At 37.6% G+C, this 26,250-nt stretch overlaps 1 protein-coding gene across 5 annotated transcripts in view; it reads left to right on the plus strand.

The window, feature by feature from the left end:
- PTPRK (protein tyrosine phosphatase receptor type K) overlaps positions 1-25,902 on the plus strand; it is a 296,820-nt gene extending 270,918 nt beyond the window's left edge. For 4 of the 5 annotated variants that reach the window (XM_058021652.1, XM_058021653.1, XM_058021650.1 and 1 more), the window contains 16 exons: positions 2,736-2,920; positions 4,618-4,705; positions 5,504-5,580; positions 5,773-5,790; positions 8,183-8,219; positions 10,023-10,120; positions 10,827-10,943; positions 11,675-11,829; positions 12,936-13,071; positions 14,912-15,061; positions 15,562-15,735; positions 18,310-18,441; positions 18,672-18,797; positions 20,762-20,925; positions 22,165-22,300; positions 24,639-25,902. In XM_058021652.1, the coding sequence (XP_057877635.1) occupies positions 2,736-2,920; positions 4,618-4,705; positions 5,504-5,580; positions 5,773-5,790; positions 8,183-8,219; positions 10,023-10,120; positions 10,827-10,943; positions 11,675-11,829; positions 12,936-13,071; positions 14,912-15,061; positions 15,562-15,735; positions 18,310-18,441; positions 18,672-18,797; positions 20,762-20,925; positions 22,165-22,300; positions 24,639-24,692 (1,847 nt within the window). In that variant the 3' untranslated portion in view covers positions 24,693-25,902. The remainder of the gene's footprint in view (positions 1-2,735; positions 2,921-4,617; positions 4,706-5,503; positions 5,581-5,772; positions 5,791-8,182; positions 8,220-10,022; positions 10,121-10,826; positions 10,944-11,674; positions 11,830-12,935; positions 13,072-14,911; positions 15,062-15,561; positions 15,736-18,309; positions 18,442-18,671; positions 18,798-20,761; positions 20,926-22,164; positions 22,301-24,638) is intronic. The other variant, XM_058021651.1, reaches the window with a different exon arrangement.
- Positions 25,903-26,250: the final 348 nt, after the last annotated feature.

Genomic DNA, 26,250 nt, shown 5'->3' on the forward strand with positions numbered 1-26,250 from the left:
TAATACAGCTTCTTTCTGGAAATTGTCTCATTATGTTTTAAAAATTTGTAGCAAACAGAAATTTTACTCTTGCACTAGAATGTTCCAGTGCCTCAGTCCTCCTTAGTAAGAACAAATTCTGATTTATAGTAGTAATATCTGGGACCGAAAGGTCAATTTTCTGAGTATTATTTACTACTAACTGGATGTTACTACTAAGTATTAATAATGCTCATCCCTAGTTTTTCCTAATTAGGCTAATCTAGACTAAATTTTCATTGCTGTGGATTTAGTAATTTCCTTTTGAGAGACTCATAGAAAATATGGAAAACTGGCACATTTCTGTCCTTTCAAAACCAACTTTTTCACATTGAAAGGCTCCTCAATTATTTCTCTTTTAGTTGAGTTTAACCCAGTTCTTTCACTCATCATCTTGTAGATGGCATTTTCTAAATTTGTTGTCATTATTTTCCTCTGAATGTTTTCCAGCTTTCCAACTCCTAGGTTGAATTTTAAATTGCAGTGCCCCAAATCAGGTAGCATTCTTGGAAGAAATCTTAATGCTGAGCTGAGTGGAATAGGTACCCCCATGCCCCTCTTTTACTGTTTCTGTTAACTGAACTGTATTTTCTCCTTTTTATTGTGTTCATGTTGCATTGAGTTGCCTGTTAAATTCACAGTTATAATTTTCCAGTCCATTACTCCATTTTGTAGTTATTTATTTGACTTCCCTTTCCAACACACGCTATTGTTGCATTCACCATTCAATTCACCTTGTTGATTTGCACATTGTCTCCCAAATAATCAAGATAACTTTGTAAATCTGATCCTGTGCTTGTGAAGTGCTCATGGTGCCTTCAGTGGCATACTGCCATGGTATTTTCTGCTGTGGCAGCCACAGTCACAGACAGCTGTGAATACTGAGGGCAAGGAACTAACTGAAGAACCCCTTAATAGTTCCTGTCTGCTTTTTCATCCACTGGTAATGTTATTCTGGGCATGATAATTTCCTCATATAAGCAAACCATTGAAAGTTGGAAGTGGTACTAATTTTCATAGAGTGGACTGAAATAGTGGAGAGAAATGTACAAGTTTTTGGGTACACCATGTAGTAAAAGCTGGGTATCTGTAACCTTGTTCCTTTGGAACTGTATCATTTGGTCTACTCCATTTTAGTAGAGCCTTTGCTTGGCCCAGCATGACAAAATAGTTTTCTTCTGCCTTACTTAGAGAAGAGGAATATTTTATGGGTTCTAAATCATAGAAAATGAGGTTTTTTATATGAAACTCTTATTACTTTGTAGCTTGCTAGTTTTCTTTTTCTTCATGTGTAAGTTATTAATGCTGCTCTCCATTCTGTGTACATTAGCACTAAGTTGGTATGACAGTTTTGCTTTTCCCAAGTACCAATTATTACACTGATAGTATAATAATGTGGCCCTTATATTTTTTAAACAGATTTCATTGTTGCCTATTGTGAAGATTTAACAACTTTGAATGTCACTTTCTTTTAGCCATTTTCTAATATAGTCCTGAAATAAATTTCTCATGTTCTGTTCACTCATTGTTTTTTGCTGCTTCAATGGGTTAAAGTGCCTATTACTGGTAAGTATTCTATGAGCAATGGGGAGAACTACAAATCCTGAAGTGATTTGAAATGTGTGTGATTTGGTATGGGTAACACTACAATAAAAAGTGACTGCTGCATGTCGTTCACCTTGTTAGGCAGATTAGTGAGGCATAAATTAGGTACTGAAGTTAGCAACTCGGGTGACAGTTCAAAGAGTCAAGTTTCTCAGGAGATTTAATTCCAGAAGACATTAATAGTGTTTACATTTTGGTGTAATTGTAGAAAATCCAACCCCTGGGGAGTCCATTTTTGTTCCTAGAGCGTTTTGCCTCCTAATCTAGATCCTTTGCAAGGAAAGTGGTAAACTGATTTCAAAGAAGTTTAGGGGGGGTTGACTACCCACTTCTCATTTCAGTAGCTACTTAGATTAGAATTTTTCTTCCTCTGTAAATTCATGTGATCTAATAATTTCTATTTTGAATAAAATTACTATTTCACAGAAGGGATTGACAATATGCAGCTGACCTCATGCAGCTTTGACCTATGGTTTTGATATGAGAATTCTTGTAGCACAGAGAGCATTACAAGAAACTTCTTTGCTTACACAGGGCAAAAAGTTGTGACTAAAACAGCACAGTCAACTCAAGTTTTATTTGTCTACTAAAAGACCTGAGTTAAAATGACCACTCTGTAGTGCTGATTCACCTTCTTAAGTGGAGGTGGTGTTCTGAAGTGGTGGTATAATTGCTTCTCTTTTTTAGTGGGTTTTCAAGTCACTTTTGTTGACTTTACACAAATTATGTACTGATACCACTATGAAATTATTCTAATTTATTGTTTAAGGTGTAATATTGCTATTGATATGTATTAGCCCTTAAAAAGTTACTTTGCTCGATAGAGTCTGGAATTTCCAAGTACATTAATGTCATAAAGTTTTGTAGTGTCAAATAAAATGCCCCTCAGACATCTTTATTACTGGATGAAGGACTGCAGACTTTTGTACGTGTTTGCTGTTAATTTTTTTTTATGTACTTCACAGTATTTATGTGCTGGAGAGTAAGTGCTTTGCCTCTTCAGAAATTAGAGATGTTTTTGAAGGAAAAGGTTCTAAATAGATGTTGAAATGTATAGCAGCAGGTTTTACTGCTCTATGGGTACATAATGCACTGATTTCTTGTGAATACAGATGAAAATCACAGCGCAACAGCTGAGTCCAGCCGACTCCTGGATGTCCCTCGTTACCTCTGCGAAGGCACAGAATCCCCGTACCAGACTGGGCAGCTGCACCCTGCCATCAGGGTGGCTGATCTCCTGCAGCATATTAACCTAATGAAGACCTCTGACAGCTATGGATTTAAAGAGGAGTATGAGGTGAGATCTCCAGCGGTGGGGCTTTGCTAGGAAAAATCGCTTTGAAATGGGCAGCCTTTTGTTTGCATTGTATTGCAGAAGGATGGAACTAAATGACATGGGTTTAAGTGAAAAACAGATTAACAGGCTTAAGATTCTCATATATGTAACCCAAAAGTGAAAAGGAAATGGAATCCAGTGGTTTGGGCCTTTACAATAGCCTGGTAGAAAATCCCTGTGTGTTCCCTAGGTTATAAAAAGAATCTTTTTGACATATTGTAAGACGTTGCCACTCTTTTGTTGCTAGTCTTTAGTGGAAATGCTGTAATTAGTTATGTGAGCTATTTTTAGTGCAGATCTCCTGGATTAGGTTAAAGAAAAGAATTTGACCTGCCTGGTTTTCCAAGAAACATTGACTAGAAGCACTCTCCTGGTTTATTTTAGCATCTCAGTAGGGCAATAATGGGACAGCTCCAGTTGAGAAGAAGTAAAAAGATAATAAGGATAGTAATGTCTTGAAGTTCTAATTAAACCTGCCTGAGCATGTCTACTTACAGCTTTAATGTTAAAATGGAAGCAAGAAATTCCCAGCCCTGGAGGCAGAAGATGAGTACAGATTCATTTGGCTTCCGATCTCTGAGTCTGTTGTGATTCTTAGGGATTAGAATATCAGGCAGGACACACAGTAAAGATGGGAATGGGACTGCTAAGGTTGCTCACAATACAGCTAGGTTTACAATGAGTTTTCTCTGAGTAAGCAATCTCTTCTGACACAGTTTTCAACCTTCTCTCCTTTCTGCAGCTGTCTCTACTGTAAACATAAGAACTGGAATAAATAAATGTGTGGTTTTTAAAAGAATATTATGCTCTTTTCCTCTCTTTTACTTAAACATGCTTTGTTATGCTCTGCCTAACTTCAAGGCTAAGACCAAGTGTCAGCCACTACTCTGGGGGGAGGGTGGTCCCTGATGCTGTATCAGGTGTTTTCCTGCTTGCTACTTCTTCTATCTCTATACATGACATCTGTTCCCTGCTTTGGGCTTCTCACTGTGCATTTAAGTTCTGATTCCATGGCTACTGTGTATTTTCTGGAGATAACTTACCCAGGATAAGAGATCATCTGGAAGGAAGGAGTAGCATAGACCTACAACAGCAGTAAAATATCTACGGGCAATGAAGAAAAAGCCGAGGAGAAATAAAAGCTGCTTCTATCAATACTGAGAGATCAAAGTCTTAAGAGTTCAAAAATGTAGAATAATTTTGCTAGTGACTAGAGGTAGGGATATGAGGAAAGGCAAAAAGAACAATGAACATTGGCAGAGGAGAGTTCCTGATGTCTCTGTAGGAAGGAAAGATATTTCACTAAGTAATGTGGAAAGCAATGTAATGCTGTAGTAAACGGGCTCCATATTACACCACCCTGTAAGAAGAGCAAACAGTATCTCTGTTTACTGTCATTCCTCCATAGCAAGGACGCATAAGCAAGTTTAGCCTTCTGGCAATTACAGGATTTGAAATCCCTGTGGAGTTCCTCAGTGAGTCAGAGAGACAGAGGCTCCTTCTTCTCTAGATATTTCTGTACCATGGCACTGCCTGGGTGACCAGGGCAGGCGAGCAGAGCTGAACTTACTTTATGGTGGGGCAGTTCTTTTAAACTGTTATTTTTGGAGATAAATTAATGGTCAGAATGTTTTCTTTCGGAACATTTTTATTTATAGAGTTTCTTTGAGGGGCAGTCAGCTTCTTGGGATGTCGCTAAGAAGGATCAAAACAGAACAAAGAACCGCTATGGAAACATTATAGCATGTGAGTATCGTGAGCGATAACTCTACTCGTGTGTTACTCAGGCCGTGCTCTCTCTTCCTTTGCAAGTCTCCAGTGGCACAGCTGCTGAATACCTGCGGTGGAGAAGCAGAACAGTGCCTTTCTCAGCTTTTTCTTTTTTGTTGTTGTTGTTGTTCTTCACAGTTCAACTTTCTTCCTTTTATAACTCAGGCTGAATTTCACATTTGCATCTCTGTTGTGCAAGCTGTGGTAAGCATATATCAGCAATACGCTGGCACTCATTTGGGTGTTGATTCTGTTTGTTTGCAATTTGTATTGTTTTACCCATGCAATGGAACACGCAGGAATCACCGTGCCTGGGAAGTCCCTGAATGGGCAGATTCGTCATCGAATCCCAAGTGCATTGCTAACTCTTTTGTCTTGATTTCATTAATGTCTCAATATGAACTTGAGCAGGCTTGGGTTGGAAGTGAGGAAACAGTAATCAGCATTTTTGGTTTTCTAGATTACCAACAGTGGAGCTGATGTTGAAAGGGACTTTGAGCAAGTAACCTGGTTTCTTTGTGTCTTTTTAACCTCTTGTGACAGTGCCAATACCTTTCAGCTGCGCTTAGTGAAATGTAATGAAGGTTTTTTGAAGTAATTGCAGCCCTCAGACAAAATGATTCTTTGTATTTCTGTGTAAACAATTTGTGTTTAAGGATTATAAATTGTGAGGCACTTATGCCAGCTGATTTTGGTTTTCTAGATGACTTGCCATTAATATTTTACTTAAAAATCACACTTCAAAAAGGCTCCGTAACCACTTGGTTTTTGCAGATGACCACTCCAGGGTGATTTTGCAACCTGTTGAAGATGATCCATCTTCAGATTACATTAATGCCAACTACATAGATGTGAGTGGAATGTACAGCTTTCTCCCTCTCAATTTGCCAGCTTCTCTATGTGAAATTATTGCATGTTATGCTACAAAATTATTGAAAGCTTTCTTTTATTAAGAACAAATGTACACTTTCCTTGTTCTACGTCCTAGTACTCACTGACATTGTTGTGCTTTCTTTCACATCTGACTTTGGTTTGGGCTGTAGATTTGGCTGTACAGGGATGTAAGTACCACTATATGTGAATAACAGCATCCTATTGTAAATATTTGATATAGATATTGTTATTAATTACTTTCTTCTTCTATTTTTATCAGTTGATAACTATGCATGCCTCATCTAATTTATCTCATCTGTTCCTTTAAAAAATTTATTTTCTGTGTGAATATTTTTGTACCTGTTTTGAAAAGATAATTTAGCCTTTTAGCTTAGCCCTGAATATTATTGGATGTTAGGTAACTCAGATGAGTCTATCTGTTAAAGAGAATTTGCTGTTGACATTTTTTAGTGGTCATTTTGGCCACTAGCTTTTCTTTTCCCCTTCCCATGTATATGTAAGAAGCTAGATAGTAGGCTGCACTGTAGTTCTTTGAAAATATACCTGTGGAGTAGTCATAATATGTGTTTAGTAAAAAAAGGAGGGATAATGACATATGTAGGTTGGGGGGGGTTGTTTATTTGTTTATTTTTAACAATTTTTTAGACAAGGAATATTTAGCTGGCATTTGCTTTAAGGTGCTAATTTAGGTATTACAAAGTATATACACAAACACACACGCATATATATATATATATATATATTGACAGGGAAATTTCCTCACTTCTGCAAAAAAATCTCAAAAATTTGAAATTCCATACTTTAATCAAAATACAAAATCATTTATTAAATTTAAAAACTGATCCAAATTCTGCCAGGCAATTTGACTAACACAATATGACTTTTCTGTAATTACCACCTTAGGAATAAACAAGTTGTTACATTCAAATTAATTCCAAAGCCATTTGGAAGATAGTGGAATAGTTATGACAAGTGTTTTTGAAATCCATGGCTTCCATTGGTTTTCTTTATAATTGCACCTTAGTAGTTTTCTTGACCACTTTTAGTTGATAAGTTATTTAAGACCCTTTTGACTTTCGAGGATATAATGATTTAGCTCCAGATATATTTCTGTCTTTTTTATTTGGATATTTTAACATGGCAATCTCTGTGAAATGATAGGCCTGTGATATTTTGCCTGGGGCCTGAAACAAGAAAACTCTCACAGATTTTTAATAATTCCCTGAGGATATTGATTTTCTTTTTTAGGAGTGAATTGAATCTCATTAGAAGCAGGCAACAAAGTTACAAGTTAAAATTGGCATTTTACAATTTTTAAGTGACACTTTTATCTTCTTCTCAAAAGCATTGCTGAGTGTAAACCTGTCTAGCACGGGTTCTACTTCCATAATTTTAAGATGTGACTTGATATTAAGGACTTCAGGAGAAATTCTTTCATCATTTGATGCAATTTGGGTCTCCTGTAAAACCAAGAATAGGATATTCAAATGGTTTTTTAGAAGCCCCAGAGGAAGGTGCTCTCACTCTAGACAGGATAATGAAGCAGTCTGTGGAAAAGAATATAAACTCCTTGTGTACACTGAAATCCTTCACTTCAGTAGCATCTTGTGAGTACCAGGAATCGAAGGGCCTGTACTCCCCTGTAATGCAATACTTGCAACAAGTGGCCTAATAAAACTTAACCTAGGGAATAACTGGAGTTATAAACATTTCCACATTGTGAAATTCAGTATTGTCTTCTCACCAGCAACACTAAACTTTCCTTCCTCTTTGTAGCTAAATTGCTGGCACTGGTCAAAGTATACTCTGAATTATTTCCTCAAGAGCAGTAGCTCTTTGTCTTGTGGTTTTTATGTGGACAATTAGTGCTGCTAGCATTGGCATAGATCCAGCTATCTGGAAAGGCTTAGCTCTGTAGGATTATCTATTTACCTATATATATATATATGTGTGTGTGTAGAACAGTGTATATACTTGTGTGTATCATGCCCACTGTAATTGATGCACACTTTGTACAGTCAAGCAGATTTCACTGCAGTAGAACCTTGATTCTGTGCACACACCAATGTGTTTGTCCCCATTAGTTAGGCCTGAGGCACATCCCTCTTTGTGCCTTACAGTGATTCTCTGTCTCTAAAAAGACAAAAGGTGTGTAGTTTTTCATATTGGCTAAGGTGGGAACACAGATCAGCTGTGAGATAACATGGTGGCAGAGAATTTTTATTAAATTTAAAATAAAAGCCCAAATATGTACAGCTAGGGAAATAATGTCAATAGAAGACTCATTTTTAGGTGCAAGGGACCAATCTAGAGTACTCCTTCCTGGTACACTACAATGTCTGTTCAAGTCAGATGTTCTTATTTTCATTTTATCTGTTGTCATTCAAACCTTTTCAATATTAACTGGGTTTTTAGGTTTTGAGCTTCATGATGCTCTTAAATATTGGTTTGTTCTGAAAATGTTGTCTAGATGTAAGGATTCTGTAGTATCCTTATGCTTTTATTTTCCACTCTTGGTTCCTAATATGGTACTCAAACCAACTTATATTGCTATTTTAGGGATATCAGAGACCAAGTCACTACATTGCAACTCAAGGTAAGGATCTGCCAGCTTTAATCAAATCAAACAATTGTTCTCTGTAGAGTTCCACAGTGTTTTGGTAAAATAGAAGTAGAAGAAAGTAAAGCATACCCAGTATTGTGAGTTGTCATCTTGTGTTATGGTAAATTAACATAGTATGTTTGGGTGGAATGTGAATAAATTCAAAAATTGCACTAATGTATCATGTTAATTAGCTATTGAGCAAATCTGTCAGTGATAAATTCAGCTGATAAAGTCAGAACCTACTACCATGATTTCCAATTATGAAGATGAATAGAGAAAAGAGACATGAACAGAGAAGAGAACAGTTTCAAACTGCCTTGAAGCATTTTTCTTTCCATATTATGTTTTATTTTTCTGTCTACAACTTGGTCCAGGATGCAGTGAAGATAGTAATGATAAATTAAACTCTTTCAGAAAATCTGGGTAAAGTAATGCCAGAGGACAAAAATTCTGTGTACAAAGGAGTGAGGCAAATCTTTGTCATATAACTCCCTACTAATAAAAAGGGGTGCTAGAGAAAAAAAAAAAGAATTTATATTTTTTTGGTTTGTATTTCTGATAGAATACCTCACAATGAGGAAAACCAAACAGATTAGTCTAAGATTGCACTGAAATATCAGAGGCTATGATTTAAAGTAAAAATAATTAGATTTGAGTTCTACCATTATTTGATCTGTCAGCATAATCAGATAGCTGTCTGGAAATATCCTATTATTTGTCCCTCAGTTGACTGTAGGTGCACATAGGAAAGTCAAAGTAAAAACTTATTTTAAAGCAGGATGCTTAGAGTTCTGACCATATTTGTTTTTTATTTTTGTGTAAGTGCTGCCTAAATAGATTTCTACATGGCATTAAATCTGCATTTGTATTTTACTTCAGTTTTACTATGCAAATCATTGCACATAATAGTGTGTAAAGGAGAGAAAAATTTATTACTGCTTTTGTGTGCAGCCTTTGATATAGCATAGGAAAGAATATGTTTTGAGTCTTCAAATGTGGTACTTAAGATTAGTTGGTGTGCTTGGCAATGTTAGGTTTATAGTTGGACTTGATGATGTTAAAGGTCTTTTCCAGATAATTCTGTGATTCTATGTCTATTGTATACAGTAATATTTATAGTACTGCTGGATGTTGGTAAAGGAGCTCTTTTGGAGACTCTTTTAACAGGTACATGCCTCTGTCACTCAACTGAACATGTCTCTGCAGCAGTGCAAGAAGCAAAACATAAACATGTGCTTCTCATTGCCTCACAGAAAAGTATTTTAGTTAGTTTAAATACACTTCAGGGGGAAGTGTCTGGCTCAGTGCCTGCTTGTGCATCCATGCTTGCCAGGAAGTGGATAGCAAGCGCGGAGTATCTGTACCAGCACCCTCCTGCCTGATACTTCACTCTGGCATGGGCATCTCCTTGGTGAGCACCTGAAGAAACTCATTCTCAACACATTATATTTAACAAATGTAAAACAAAACTGGAAGTGTAACTATACATGCAGTCACACATTGCTGTGTCCTTGTAGTTCTCAAGCAACTTCTGTCATTTTGCTACACGAAACACCTGCCATTATTTCCTTTCAAGTGGTAATTCAGTTAAATTGAGAATATCCAGCACTGGTTAGAAGTAACAGTATAATCTGGAAACCGGCACAATGGCAGGATGATGTGGTTTCACAAAATTTTCTTCTCTGAGCAAATGTGCTCACATGCATCAGCTCTGAAACACACTGGATTTTATTCTTAGCACTCACTTTGACTGCTATTTTTTTGCAGAATATTACCTGGATTTTTTTCTTACAGGTCCAGTTCATGAGACTGTTTATGACTTTTGGAGAATGATATGGCAGGAGCAATCAGCTTGTGTTGTGATGGTCACAAATTTAGTGGAAGTAGGAAGAGTAAGTTTTTGGATTTGTTTTTCTTTTAATGCTGCAAGTGTAAAGAAAAAAAAAACTCTGGCAAGGCATACTATGGGCAGAATGTAGAAGGGTCTGGTGAAGGGCAGCCGTGTATCCTAAGGGGCCAAGGGGAAGGAGTCCAGGCAGTGTTGCAGTTATGGTATTGTCTAAAAACAACTTCTGAAAACTCATGCTGTGTTGCTTTCATGCGTAGTGGAAAATTGTCTGAATCCAAAATGTATATTTCAGCAGAATTGATTTGTATAGCATCACTCAGATGAGAAGAGTAGTAGAGGAAATGTGCTTCTATATCAGTGGCTAGAAACCAGCAAATTATTTACAGTTTAGCAGTAATACATACCTCAGGGAAGTCTATAAGGTGTCTGGGACAACTTGCAACAGTTTGATTATGGGTACAAAATGCAGCACAATTTAGCATAAGTGGAAATATATTCCACAGCTCAGCACTAAAGAAAGTACAAATGCTCATTTAGAAGTGAATTTGGCACCTGAATGCAGCTGTGTAAAGCAATGGAAACTCCTTGTAGCTAGTGCTTAACTTGACATAACAGCCACTAGCCATGACAAGCCACATGAATGCACAGTCATTTTGGAAATAGATGCGATGTAATGCAGTACATGCAGTACAGTATCCTCGAGCTTTTCTTTTCCCTTGGTGTAAAATCATACCCATTTTTTTATTTAGGTCAAGTGTTACAAGTACTGGCCTGACGACACTGAAGTTTATGGGGACTTCAAAGTGACTTGTGTAGAGGTGGAGCCGCTGGCGGAATACGTTGTCAGGACCTTCACTCTGGGAAGGGTGAGCACATTTTCAAAGGGCTTGGCAAAATACTGTTTCCTGGTTGCAAGGAGGATGAAAGAGGATATGCAGATGTTTCTGTGGAATACCAAGTCCCTCTGGCTTGTTAGCTAGGCCACAATGTAGGCAGCCTTACCTTACCGTGGGAGTTATGCATTGCATCAGTGCTACCCAAGCATGCATCTCACTGTGGGACTTTGAATTTCCCCAAAAATGTCAGCTGTTGCCATCCCCCTCTGAAAGTCACCCCTTCTCCACAGTCACACTTCTGAGCTAAACTCAAGTACCAGATTATGAGTCATGCCTGCTGTTCATCCCTTAGCTCTCTGTTCTGACCACTTCTGAGTCACTCAATCAAAGGACAAATTCTGTGAATACTTTATGTGATACAGTTGTGGTCTTATGCTAAATCATATTTGCCTTTAAATGTAGCAGGCCCTTGCCCTAGTTAGCAAAACTTCTGAAAATCAATGTGAAATGCATTGAAGTCTATTAGAAAAATATCTTCAGCACAGCAAAACTACCATACCTAATATCTAAAGTGAAAATTACAAACTTCAACATTAAAATAGCATCTCTTAGCTTCTATGGATCATTGCTTTAAATAATTGATGAAATTATGAAAACTGCATGTAGATTCTACCAATATGTGTGATCATTATTTGAGCTAGATAATACCTAGTCTATGAAACACTTTGAATTTCATAACCTTTTTTTTTTGCCTTTTACAGAGAGGCTACAATGAAATCCGTGAAGTTAAACAGTTTCATTTCACTGGCTGGCCAGACCATGGAGTTCCTTACAATGCCACAGGACTGCTTTCCTTTATACGAAGAGTCAAATTATCCAACCCTCCTAGTGCAGGGCCTATTGTTGTCCATTGCAGGTGCGTACCAAAGGCATAGATTTGTATTTTTCACAACTGTTTATATGGGTATTTACAGCAGTCTCTTCTGAAGCATCCATCATTTTGAAGTGCTCTGTTTTTGTTCTTCCCTTTCTGAATTGCCTAATTCACACTGCAGTAGGATTTGGCTGTCTACAGCAATGTTTGAAAAAAACCAGATTCTTTTCTTAAATACAATAGTCTGAGATTTTCTTTCCCCTGCAACAGCTGCACCAACTAAATCATGATACTTCAGGCTATCATGTTAGGTAGCCTTCAACAATTTTGTGACAGCATTTGAGAATGAGTGTAGATACATGTGCTTTGATAGCTTGGTGTTGCATATAATGTCCTAACAGATTATTAATTTAAAGCAAAGTAAGCAACTAGATGTTGAAAGATGGAATGAGGTTAGTGGCAACAAATACAGAAGGTTTCTCCTGTGCAGATTTTGCAAGGTTATGTTGTTGGGACACCATCCTTTGGCAAATAGAATTTGCTTTCTACAAATGTTTGATTTACCTAAGTATTTTAGTCAAATGTTTAATTACATTTTGTAGATAAAGTTACTCAGCCTTTACAGATTACAATAATTCACTGTGCAAAAATTGTCCTGAGCTTTATGTAAAGCCAAAATAAATCATAAGTGAATCTTCTGGATATTGTTAAATGTGCTGTCTGAACAAGCTTGGAACTTGCCTGGTAAAACATACATTTGAGTTTCTTATTGTAATAGATCATTTAAAAATCGTTCTTAGTCTTATTAAAGAAAAACAAGATCTATAATATTCTGAAGTGCATAAGTTTAATCAATCTTCAGATTTCAGTTAAACTAACTTTTTTAATTTAAGTATTGATCTGGATGATAAGAGGAATAAACTTTTTTTTTTGCTGTTACTTAGTGAATCAAATGTGATAGAAAATTTTTGTTTTGAACATATCAAAAGACTTAAAGGATGTTATGATGAGAAGGAGAGAATATAAAAATTAGGTAGTGGTTGTGATAAGAAATGGAATGATTTTGTGCGATTCTCTCAATAATGGTTGTGAAGTTTGTAGATGTTTTTCTGGGGCTATTCCTAACAGTATTTACTGATTCTTTTCAGCGCTGGTGCTGGACGGACAGGCTGTTATATTGTGATTGATATCATGTTGGATATGGCAGAAAGAGAAGGGGTTGTGGATATCTACAACTGTGTCAAAGCACTGCGGTCCCGGCGCATCAACATGGTACAAACTGAGGTACAGCAGTTTGCCTTTGAAGCACCTGATGCTTTTTGAAACGTTCTGGGTCAGGATTTCACTGTGACACTGCAAAGTGAACAGGTGGTGGCCCTGTCGAGGGGGTGCCTCCACTGGGGACAATTGCTGAGTGTAAAAGCACCCTGAACCAGGGTGGTGCAACAAATCTGGCAACTCTAGTAGTCTGCCCAGAAACAAGTGCCCTCCTAACTAGGTAACAAAAGGAAAGAAAGAAGGACTTTTCAGGGAAGACCTTACCTTAGGCATATCTGGGATATCTCTCCCCAGCTCTGGTATTAGCAATCCCAGGATCCCAAAGGTGGAATTTCAGCAGGTTGACACTTGTTTTAGACATACCTCAGTCACTTTATCTATAAATTTACTGATGAACTTTATGTCCATTTCACACTCTCTTTTCAATTCTGTTTTTGTTTTATTAACCTTGCTGCGAATCTTTTCCATATTTTTACTCTTGGTCTTTGAACACGCCTTCAGCAGCTTCACAATAAAACCATTGCCTTAGGAATAAAGTTCTAGCAGCTCCCACTCTGCCACCAGAGTACCACTGAGCTTCCAAAGAAACACAGGTGATTGGTTTATATTAGCAAATTACCTGAAGTGGTTCACCACTTCTCTCTCTTGCCCTCTATAAGGACATGTACCTGAGATGTTATTTCACCTGTGACCTCATGGTAATCTCTGCAGATGGCAGCCAAACATGTCAGTGTAATTTGGTGCAGATTTTATTCCATGCTGCAACTTATGCCAATAGGTTGAACCTGTCAATGAACAATAGATGGTCCTGGTCAACTACTCCTGCTACAGGCCCATTAACCTTTGGGAAGTGCATGGGGTGGAGTGTTTCAGTGTGACTCCTTTAACCCTCCCAGTCTAATCTGCACTTGCATGTGAATTAACACATCTACTATTATTCCTTTCTCTCCCTTTTGCCTCTTACCTCTCACCTTTTCTCAGATGTTCATGCTTGCATAGCAAAACACACTGTCATTGCATCAAGTTCTTGTGGTGGTCATACAATCAACAATAGCTCCATAGCTGTATGGGTAAGGCTATGGAGCCAGAAGATGACTATGGTCATTGCACATGTGCTGCTTTTACAGGCACATGTTAAATTTTGTGCTTTTAAGGGCCTTGTTGCACAATAGCTACGTGAGGCTGGTGCAGTTCTAGAAAAGGTTTACATCTATTGCTCTCAGGGTGAGTAAATATAATGGGCATTTTGTGTAAAAATTGACAGGAGGCCTAACTGAAATAGTAATGCAGTTATCTAGGACTCAGGCTCTCACAAGGAAAGTTAGTAAAAATGAGAAGAATTGGTGCTTCTGTTTGAACTCACTGGAATTTATTATTGGCCTAGAGCCAAGTATGAGGCAACTGATGCACTAGCTTGCACATGCATAAGGAGAATGCAGCATGCCAAATACTTGCTAATCACACTAGTAGTGCTTGAAGCAATTTACACTTTCTACTAACATCAGAAGCTTAAAAGCTATTTAAAAAAATTGATAAAGCAAACAAGCCTTTGGCACATGCACAGAAACCCACAAGCACTACAAGAAAACTGGAAATCTCTTAAATAAATTACTATCCCTGTTCTGTTAAGTTTTACTGAATTTAAATTGGTCCTGAAGGAAACATCCTTGTTCACTGCACCTCAATAAGAACAAGACTGTTTATATTAAAGCATTATTTAATGTATTGATGGACAGTACTTTGAATGGGTTTAAGAGTGTGAAGTAGGCCTGTTTATGCTAAAAGAAGGAAAGGATCTGTTGGTTTTAAATGGTTGCAATTTTTGTTTCTTTTCCTAATTTGACAGGAGCAGTACATCTTTATTCACGATGCCATTCTAGAAGCTTGCTTGTGTGGAGAAACTGCCATTCCTGTCTGTGAATTCAAAGCTGCTTATTTTGATATGATTAGAATAGACTCTCAGACAAACTCTTCGCATCTCAAAGATGAGTTTCAGGTATTCACAGTTCCTACTAACTCTTGATGTGACAACAATTTTTTTGCCTCTAGATACATTTAAAGCACCCATGTTTATGTGCTTCACAAAATTGTTTTAAATACAGAATATCCTCCTTTTAATAAAATTGTAGTAAATATCATTCTGAAATAAAGACCAGTGAGTTGGAGCCAGAGAGAGTTCTGGCTTGCATTTGCACATTTAAGGCATAGCTTTTTAGAGCTCCAAAGGATCCTCTTTGTTTTATTCCTTTCTGAAGGGACGGTGTCACGTGGAATGTGTTCAGTGGTACATGGAGTGCCTTTAATACCCGCAGCTTCACCCCCCCCTTGCAAAGCCCCAGAATGTCCAACAAACAGAGAGGAGCTTGCATTTACTAATGTCTTCTTGCTAATGCCTCGTGTTTTCTCATATTGCAATATTTTACAGTAAAACCTGGGGCTCCTGAGTCCCATGTGTTTTAGCTCAGTGTGCTAAAACAAGCGTCCTCTTTCCCTTAGACCCTGAATTCTGTGACCCCTCGCCTGCAGGCGGAGGACTGCAGCATCGCCTGCTTGCCAAGGAACCACGACAAGAACCGCTTCATGGATATGCTGCCACCTGACAGATGTCTGCCTTTCTTAATTACTATTGATGGGGAGAGCAGCAACTACATCAATGCTGCTCTTATGGACGTAAGAGACTACCTTCTTTGTCTGCATAGCGTGCCATGGAAAGCCCTGTAATGTGAGAGAGAGCACTTGCTGGCTTAAGAAAGGGTAATTCTGTGGCTGCAGTGCCCAGCAAAACAGTCCTAATGAGGAAGGGTTGGGGGGAGAAGATAAAAAGCCCCACCAGCTTCTGTTTTTGTTCAGAAGGTTAGTTATCTTTAGTCTTTGGCATCCTTGTGGGACCCACTGGAAATCTCACCTTTTTAACGGCATTATACAAAGCTCTAGTGTCCAGACCTCCAAATCTCAAATCTCAGCAGGATCTCAAAAATCTGCTGTTTGTTAGGAAGTAAATGTTATGTATCTGAACATGAGGTCACTATCACTATTTCATAAAAAAGTCTTTCTATACTGAGGCGGGAGCAACAGAGGAAGAAAAAATGGTTTTCTTGGCATGTTTGGGTATAGAGTATAGGATTCAGGAGTTTGGCTATATTTTGAGTAGCTGCTCTTTAAAGTTGAAGTCTGAGTAACAGAAGTACTGTCAGGGGAAAAGGGGAATTAATGGGAAAAATGCAGTTGAACCTGCTTATGTTTGTCTGATCAATAAAGCAGTTCATGTGCTTCCAGACACCTTCCTGTGCCTCCCATTAGCATTTCCAAAGTTAGGCCCCTAAAGCCACTTTTACAGTAAATGCTTAAATAAGTGGCCTGATTTCCAGGAGCATCTCCCCTTCTTCAAAAATGAAATGCTATCAGAAACTGCCATGTCAAGGAGAGATGCTGAAATAAAATGGAAATAGCAGCAGAAATCATCAACACTGATTGGTATAGTCATCCTTGAGTTCTGCCTGAGCTAGGGCAGGAAACAAACTGATAGCAAAATGCAGTCCCTAATCTCACAACCAGCTTATTGTGTCAAAAAAAAAAAAATAGAGGAGTAGTGTGTGTAAGACCAATGTATCACTGGGTGCTGAACAGATGAATTAGAGCAGTGAACAGAATTCTGCCAGCAAAAATTATTTAGAATTGCAGTTAAAATGGCATTAAGCACCTGGATAAAATTGATGTGCTATGAACCAGCCAACAAAGCTGCATTGAGGAGCGTGGTTTGGGGTGAAAGAAAGGCAACACAGGCTGTGGGGGGCCAGAGGACTCTTGAGTGTGCAACAGCAGGCAGAACATGAGCCAAGCAATATATTAATGGATTGGCAATCAGAGGCAAATTAGAAAAGGCAGAAATGGTACTAATAAAAGGAAAAACAACAGCAGAAATAAAAGATATTATATTACAATGAAGGCATATAACAAGGTTACAAGTAAAAGGTTAAAATTTTGGGTAACGCAATCTTTTTTTTTTTTTTTTTTGCCTTTTCTCTTCTGACGGTTTATTTTAAGACTGATTTATTCAGAGAAGAGGAACTACTCCTGCACAAGAAAAAGTGATTTCAATAACAAAACTGAAAGAGGAACTTGCCCCTTATCTTTCTTTGGAGAAACATGATAAATTATGGGAAAGAGGGTTAGGAAAACGTCAGCTAGGACTTGTTTTATTTCTTAAAAGTACAAGGAAAGAATAAAAATTGGTTGTTCCTGTGTTGTCCCTGGGCAGTTCTAGGAAGTGGGACATGAGCTGCTAGTACCCCAACATCCTTCCTGCATTAGAAAAAGTAAAAAAAAATCTATATTAATAAAATCAGCCACCTCCTTAATCTCTTGTCAAGCAAGTACTGATGTTAAAGACATTAACAACAAGTTATTGGAAGGTATGTCGATACATTGTGCATAAAGATCCCTGAGATCAATCTTCAAATAAGCAAGCTTCCACAGCAAAAGTGGTTTATCTGCCCTACCAGGTCTTTCTCCTGGGTTAATTTACTTTTCCATGGATGGTTACAAATTGCCTGCAAAAGACTTCTGATCTCTCCTCTTCTGCTTGCTGCTCATAATACATCCACAGCAGGAAAGTAGACCTTCCACTGTTAGCTGCATCTCAGTTACGTGCAAGGCTGGGAGTCCCTATTTGCAGTTGTGTGTAACACAGCATACAGAAAATGGAACCTGTGGTTATGGCAGGAAATAGGATTTTGCTGTTGAACTTCTGTTTTCTGCTGGAAATGGGTCCCAGTGATCCCAAAAGTCAATTCTGTGGGTGTCCCTGTGGCTGTGCAGTGTGAAACAGACTTTGGGATTGAGCTTAGTGCAGTGGCAGAGTTCACATAAAAGCTGCTCTGGAGAGACCTTCTGAGACCTCTGCAGCCCTCTCTGGATCATTGGGTGAAGGTTCCCTGCTGGGCTCCTGGACACAGAACCTGGAGCAGTTTCCTCAACTCAACAGAGCCACAAAGAACATCTTCAGTGCCCAGAGCATATCCGAGTGTAAAAACACAGGGCTTGTTCTGTAACCAAGAAGAAGGCAGAACCTGAGCAAAGTAACCTCTTTGTCTTTATTGGAGATGATGTTTTTAACATTTACATCCTCAGTGATATAGGAAGCAACTTCTCTCACATCTTTGTTCCATTTTTATGTTTTGTTCTGTTTCAGTAGCATTTAAGAACTTCCCATAGCGGTACTAACAAAATTGTTTGCCTTTACAGAGCTACAGGCAGCCGGCAGCTTTTATCGTCACACAACATCCTTTACCAAACACTGTGAAAGATTTCTGGAGATTAGTGTACGACTATGGCTGTACTTCTCTTGTGATGTTAAATGAAGTCGACTTAGCACAGGTTAGTTTGGAGCTCGAGTTTTCCATGTACCGTCACATGCTTTAATCATTCTGGATTAACCACATAATGAAAATGTGGAGCAGTGCATGACTTTACAATTATTCTCTGCTCTACAGCAACTGATCAACACTAGTTGCTCAGTAAAGGTTAGGTGAGATGTCTGCAGTGGAATAAGGCAATGCTTGAGTTGTAATTTACCATTTAACTATGGATGTTTTGCTCTGTCACAGGGTTGCCCACAATACTGGCCCGAGGAAGGGATACTGCGGTATGGTCCCATCCAAGTAGAATGCATGTCGTGTTCCATGGACTGCGACGTCATAAACAGAATTTTCAGGATATGCAATCTAACAAGAGTAAGGATTATTCTAACAAAATGTGACAGAAAAATATTTCATTTTTCATGCTCTCTTGGCTCTTGTGCTTTTTAATTTTTAATAATAGTAAAGTACTAATGTTCATAAGACATTATCCAGAAAAAAGTCAGTCAAGTATCAGTATCTAATATTGATTTCTAGTACTTTTCTACAGCTGCAGTACTTTTCTGCAATAAGCAGAGAGAGCTTTAAGGTGAATGGATGTTGTTCTGAGACATTCATCTCTGATGTGTGAGAAGTATTCTGTATTCTGTTTGGTGTACAGTAAAAGAAATATCTCTGTAATGAATGTGTATTGACAGGTATTAAATTCTTAGCTTTGGTAAAATGTTTTCTGTGGTGAATCACGAACAGAAACACTGAGGCTGATTTTACAACCAGCACCTTCTCAGCCTAAGTTGTGAAAACCACAACAGGAAAGGCAGACTGTGGCACCTTGCAAAGCAGAGTGTGATAAAACCCTGAAAATTCCTCTGCCTCTAGTGGGTTCTGCCACCACTGTGCCTCAACCTACAGTTATCATCTTTTTCTCAACTCCAGTAGCAGCACCACTCTTGCATTCTTGTCAGCTCTTTCATACCTTAGACCATCTTATCTTTTTATTGTCTCATAGTGTTCCACACTCTTGCAGCATCTTCTTAAAAAGAAACCCTGTTTGCCATACAGTGTTTCCTCTTTAGCTCACCTCTATGAATTGCTTATTTATATTTCCCACCACAAAAAGTTACAGACACTTGTGCCACCAGTCTATGCACAATTAACCAGCAATCCCTATTTTACTTACCATGACTGCTTTTTATGATTCATCCAATACTGAACTTATCATGATTTCTAGTGTATCTTGAGTATATGTTTAACTCTCATTAATCTTGAAAGATAACTGTGGGGAAAAATAATTACTGTGTACACAAAGATCTTTCTTGTGTTTTGTTTTATTTTTGTTTTCTTTTATTTTTGTCACATTTTCATTTATCAGAGGGCAAAGATAATTTTCCATGTGGCTAGTATTTTATTCAATTTTTTTTTTTTTTTTGCTTATATTCAGAATTACAAAAAAACATTTTCAGCTGTTTTTGGAAACTACAGGAAACAAAGGTGTGGGCACACTGGCAAATATTACGCCATCACACTTTTTTCTTGTATTTTGAGACTTCCTCTTTTTTTTTTCTTATTTTATTTTTTTCCATTTCTTCTTTTTTTGTGATGCTTTGATTTTCTACTCTTCTCTTTGTCTCCTATGTCCTTTTGCTCATAAGCCTTGCTTTTAAAAATCTCTCTGCTCTGTTGTTACTTTTCTAAAATCCACATTCCTACTTGTCATCTTCAGCTTCAAGAAAGTAGATAGAGTATTTATTCTTCCTGTTATTGGGGCCTTTCTTGTGACAGTCAAATTCTATTCAAAGCTCTCCCCGTGTCACATCTAGCACGTGGAAGGCTCAGAGACTGGCAGCAAGGCTGTCATGATTATTATAGTCTGGCACAAAGGGAAGACTTCAAGGACAGTAGTCATGTTTGTGCACCAGTATTACTTGTTGTTCATTTTTAATGGGGTCAGTTCTTGAGTAGGGGCCAAATGTATCTCCCTCTATTTCTGCGAGTCTAAGAATTTAATAGTGATGTTTTAAATTGATTGATTGCTAAGCAATCTTGGCATATAAAATCTATGGAATCTAGGGTATTTGTTGATTTAGAATTCAGGACAGGTTACATTTGTGATCAATAAACTGTGATGTGGTCTTCAATATAGTTTCCTTTTTTACCCTTTTCTGACATTTTCCTTTATCTCAGGTGGTAGAAATTCCAGGAGGCCATACCATGCAATGTACACACCTTAAAATCTCCATAATATAAACACCTAGGTTTGATGCTAGTTTTATGATTTGGTTTCCTAAACCAAGATGTAAAGGTGCCATTTTGACCTAAATCTCTTTGATTTTCCTCAGCCACAAGAGGGCTATCTGATGGTGCAGCAATTCCAGTATTTGGGATGGGCTTCTCATAGAGATGTTCCAGCTTCCAAGAGATCCTTCCTGAAGTTAATTCTCCAGGTTGAAAAATGGCAAGAGGAATGTGAAGAAGGGGAGGGCCGGACCATCATCCATTGCCTGTGAGTAACTTGGAGAAAGTCAACTGCTGCTCTTCAATAAAATTCTTATAAATGAATTCTTGGTTTTAATTTAAACAGTGTTCTTATGGATACCTTCTTTTGCACCTGCACCTGTTACTTTTCTAATGAAAAAAAAAAAAAAAAAAGAAGAAGTACCACTGCCTATCACTGTAGGCTTTTGTTCAGCCTTTGGATTTTTCTGTGTCAGGTCAAGGAACAAGTATTTTGAGTGTGATACTACAGTGATACTGTGTATACTGTCACCTGTGCATAATAGCATGATTTTCAGGTGCAAGACATGTACAGATCTATTTCTTCTGCCTGGTTTCAGTAAGGAAGTCTTTTATAGGTGCCAAATTGGGGGATTTTATGTCTCTTTTGCACAGAATGTGCTACATTTTTTCTCAAAAGGGAAACCTACAGTATTTTGAGAGATTTAAACTGAAAACTATGGATATATGAAATCTGAAAAAAAGCTCTATTACAGCACACCATACTAAAACTATTGTTGGTAAATGACTGCTGGCTGCTTACCTGACACCTAAATGGGAGTTAGTTTGGGAGTTTTGAAAAGATGGTATCTTCTTCTCCCTAAGCAAAGACTAGTCAATCTGTCTCCTTACTCTGAAGAAAAGACCTCCGTTTAAATGTTCAGATTTAACTAGTGACCTGTTTCTGCTTACACCACTTCAAAATTAATAAGAAGAAACACCTACCTTAATTTCTTTGAAATTAGATTAAAATAGTTCAGAAGTGTCCCCAAAGGTCAACAAGTTATTAAATCAGTGATGCCTTAGCATATCTGGGTGAATAATCCTCATTTCATAAGTTAAGTGAGTGTCTTTCCAGAAGTAAGTGGAAAATGTACTTGGCATTGAATTTGTTTTTATTATTTCTAACTACTTGCCATTGAATTTAGGTTTAGGGGTTTTTTAAAAATTATTTCTACTGCATGTGTAATTTCGACTTAAAACATAGTTGGGCAGCATGATGTGCTGTAAGGGCAGAATTCAAAAGCAGTAATTGAGAAGAAGGTCAGAAAAAGTAAATGTCTTAGACCAAACCCCCTGGAGCTGCAAAGAGATTGCTAAAGTCTGGTCTCCCTCTGGGACTGAGGAATCACTCGTGCTTACAGAGGGAAAGAACTGAAATGAGTGCTATTTTGAAAGAACTGAAATGGAAGTTTTGGATGCTGTCTTAGGCCACGGTGGCACTTAACTCTCTTTTCCTTGCGTACAGAAACGGCGGTGGCCGGAGCGGAATGTTCTGTGCCATCGGCATCGTGGTTGAGATGGTGAAAAGGCAGAATGTGGTGGACGTTTTCCACGCCGTGAAGACCCTGAGGAACAGCAAGCCCAACATGGTAGAAACTCCGGTAAGCCCCAGCCCCGCAGGGTTCCTGCAAACTGCCAGGGAGCCAGAGGCTGCCTCGCTGCATGAGCTGTGTTTTCAGTCCTGTGCCCACAAAACCAATGCAAACCTACTGTGGGCCAGAAGAAGAAAGGACAGCTACTGTGTAAATGCAAGTCAGCATCATGAGAGGACAGGCTAAGCATTTTACACTACCTTTCTCATCATGGTTGCATGCTTCCCACAGAAAGCATTCTGAGTTAACAGAATGCACTTTAATCTCCCAAAATAAGCCGGTTTGTTTGAAAGGAAGTTGCAGCAGGCTGCATTCACACAAGCTACCTTGAAATTTTAGAGAGCAAGGCATTTCTCCTTGGTAGAATTAAGCTGTGAAGTACAGATTCCTAGCTGGAGCTGTGAATATTTTGCCCCTTAGTAAAAACTGCTGCTTTGAAAGTTGTATTCAATACTGACAGTCTTTGTTACTCAGATATGTAGTAGTCAAAATGATACCTCAGAACTTTGAAATCAAACATTTGGATCTAGTATGTTGCAAACAAATATATAAAATCATTTAGGTTGGAAGAGACCCTTAAGATCATTGAATCCAACAGTTAAATAATAAACAATATAAACAATAAACTAATACAAACAATATGAGCCTGAATTAGCAAAACTGCAAAATTAAATATCCATACAGACATTGCCAGAACTCAAAATAACATTGAATCTTCTGGTTAATATTTATGCACGCAGTATGAGTGCCTATCCATTTGAATGTTTGCCTCTCCAACAAAAACTGAATATTAAGGACTGGAAAGTCCTTAAAAACTTCTTCCACATAGATGTTTTTCCTTTTTGTAGGTGAATGAAAGCAGGTTATATAGTGTTTGGGAGTTCCTGCCATTTGAGTCTCACACTGAGTGTCACTTTTCAGCCAGATGGCCGCCTACAGCATAAAAATCAGGAATGCCAATTGAAATTAAAAACATGTTTTAGTTAACGCATAGTGGAAATTGCTTCTGACCCTGTGAACTTGCATGTTGTGCAAAATGGCTGTATCTGCCTCTTCCCATATTCCCCTTTTTCAGGTGTCAGTGTTTGCTTAATATCAAATAGCTTCTGTGACATGATTCTCTTAATCATAGTGCATCACTTCCATCCCTTGCCAGCGCATAAATACGGAAGATGGTTAATATGTTAACAAATAGAACATGCTGTGGCAGCAGAGACACTGAGCTAGGTATTGCTGCTTTTGCTGCACATGCTTTGCATTCTCCTGTGCCGTAGATATCTGAGACACAACATATTGAATTGCTGCCTGAGTTTCAGTTCACTGCTGTCAGGAAAACAGGTCAGATCACATGGAAATTTTTTTGTGTCACTGTAAAGGGAGGCTGAGTTAAATTGTGTTTGTTCTTGATAAATGCTCTACAAACTTGTATTGCATTTCAAAATAGTCCTGAATTCCACTGCAGCTTTACACTGAAGTTGCTGTATTTTTTTAGTTATGTGTTTGTACTGTATGGATTTTTACTCAGAACTCTTGAACAGCAGAATCTGTTGAGCTGTTAGTTAGAAAACAAACCAGGAAAACCACTATATAGCAGTGTCATGTGCCCTACATTCACCAACAGGATCAGATAACAACAAGCAGTGCAATAAAGCCTTTAAGACATCTCCACAACTTCCTGTTAATGCATCACACTGTCTTCCTGTGCAAACAAAAATAAATCACAAGGGCAGATTTCATTTTTCAAGTCCTAAGGACAATAGACATCAAATTAATTTCCTTGGTTTTATTTCTTCCTCCTCTTCCCCTCTTCTCTCTCCTTCCTCATCTCTGTCTCCCAGTATCAGCTCTCAACAGCAGAACTGTTGAGGAGAAATAATAACCACAATGAGATTTTTGAATTCTTTTTTAAATGTTCATCTGATCTTTTGGATGCCACATCAATGGGACTGTACCAATGGGCTCTGGACACAGGGCTGCTTGGGGTCCTGCACCAGTTGCTGCTCAATATCAGCTAACTCAAGTAGAAGTGGTGTATCAGAGTCAAGGTGCTTTTGCTGCAAGAATGCTCTGACTGAGACAAGAGCTTTTCATGTTTGATATACCAATTCAGAGACTGAAAAAATCAGAGAAGCACATCATTACTTTCCGTGGCCAGGGTCCTTTTCCCCTTCATTGGTTAGGCTGAGTTTTTAAATCACAGCTGTAATATACTTGTGTAATAGGGGGGAAAAATAGAAAATCCAAGCCTGTCTGGTTTACTAGTTAGCAAAGAATGTTCTTGGTTATAGATATTGCTGCTAAGGTTTTAGATTTTAATGTAACTTTTTTTTTCTGTTCCCCCTTAAAGGAGCAATATCGTTTCTGCTATGATGTTGCACTGGAGTACCTGGAATCCTCTTAGTCGGAAAGGATGTGACGAAGTTCACCAAATATATGAATCTCAATAAGCTGTTTTGACAACAGTTCTTGATCCTGTGAAGAAAGATTTTAGAGGAAGAGGGGGGTGGGAGGGATTTTAAATTTTAAATGCAAAGTATTTTTCTTATGAAGTTGTGTATCTTAATAAAAGAACTCAATCTGTTTCTATGCTTGTATACAGTATGAACATTTAGTGCCACATAAATACTATTTAATGAAAAGCAGAGTCAGAAGAGATTTGCTCAGATTAGGACCTTCTCGTGTGTGTATATGCAGCCGTCTCTCAGATACAGTAGAGCGACCATCTGTTGCATGTATCAATATTTCCTATATGGTATTAATTTTTTTCTTTTTGATACATTGTTAAAGTACAATAACAGTGCAGATTGATAGTAAGGTTCATTCTTTATACGTTTCAAGTGTTGCATATATATATTATATATAGTAAAAGAAAAACTGGCTTATTTTGTTTTAATGTGCAATGATGGCTGGATCACATAAAGATCTTTATAAAGAAACTTAAACATAAGCCAAAGACTCAAGTGTAAATATGTCTATATGGAGAAAGCACATGTATTTATTGTTTACTTGCATTCCTTTTTTGATGGCTGAAAAAAAGAATCATTTTTCTTGAAGAAAGCTTTTTTTGCTGAAATCAAGTGTAAACAATTTTTGTAGTTTATTTTTTGTATGTTTTAGTGTAAGTAGAAGACATACTTTTTATGCATAGACCAAGAAACATTGGTATAGTGGTTTTGTTGTGTACATGCTTGTGGTTCAAATTCATGTAAACAACTTGATTATAGAAGGTCTTTAAGTACAGGACCAAAATATAAACATTTTCCTGAAAATGTATAGTTTTTCACAGTTGCATTAGTTAAGGACTAATAAAAAAATATGTAAGGAAGTGCACACTTTAAAATGGCCTTGCCTATGACTTGCACAATATTGGAAGAAATTTTTAAGATCCATTAAAAATTGTACAGGAACCAATTGTTTTAAAAATATTGAAGCACAGATGAACAGGAGAACTGTGACACAAATAGATGGGTCTGCATATACCCTTCTGGGTAAAAAGTATTTGTTTAGGAAATTGTAAAATTAAGCAATGTTTAATTTGATGTTTACAAACATGTAAGCTTTGCTTCCAAGAAAGCAAAATTTGAATAAACCAATGCCAGATTCTGATTATAGTTGTGGTGTACAAAATATTACTTTGCTTTTACTTAACTTGCATTTATTTCTTCACAAAGTTTTCTCTATGTTACCAGCTAAAGTAATTCCAGTCTCCTCTTGGTCATTTTTAGAACAGACAGTAAAATGCTATGGTGCTTTTAAATATTCTGTAAAGTAAGAATGAACTAAATTTTTATTTAAAGATTTTTTTTTCCCCTGCTTTGATATCCTCTCATTTACTGTCTTCTTTAAGGAGTCATTCTTGTCTGAAAGCCCAATATATTTGGATAAGGAAAAATCTCAAAAGGAAATTGTATTATTTTTCATCCTGGTGCTTCAGGAAGTATGTCATAAGACTACATGTC

This window comes from Melospiza georgiana, chromosome 3 (assembly GCF_028018845.1).
Source record: "Melospiza georgiana isolate bMelGeo1 chromosome 3, bMelGeo1.pri, whole genome shotgun sequence".
NCBI classification, from domain to species: Eukaryota; Metazoa; Chordata; class Aves; order Passeriformes; family Passerellidae; genus Melospiza; species Melospiza georgiana.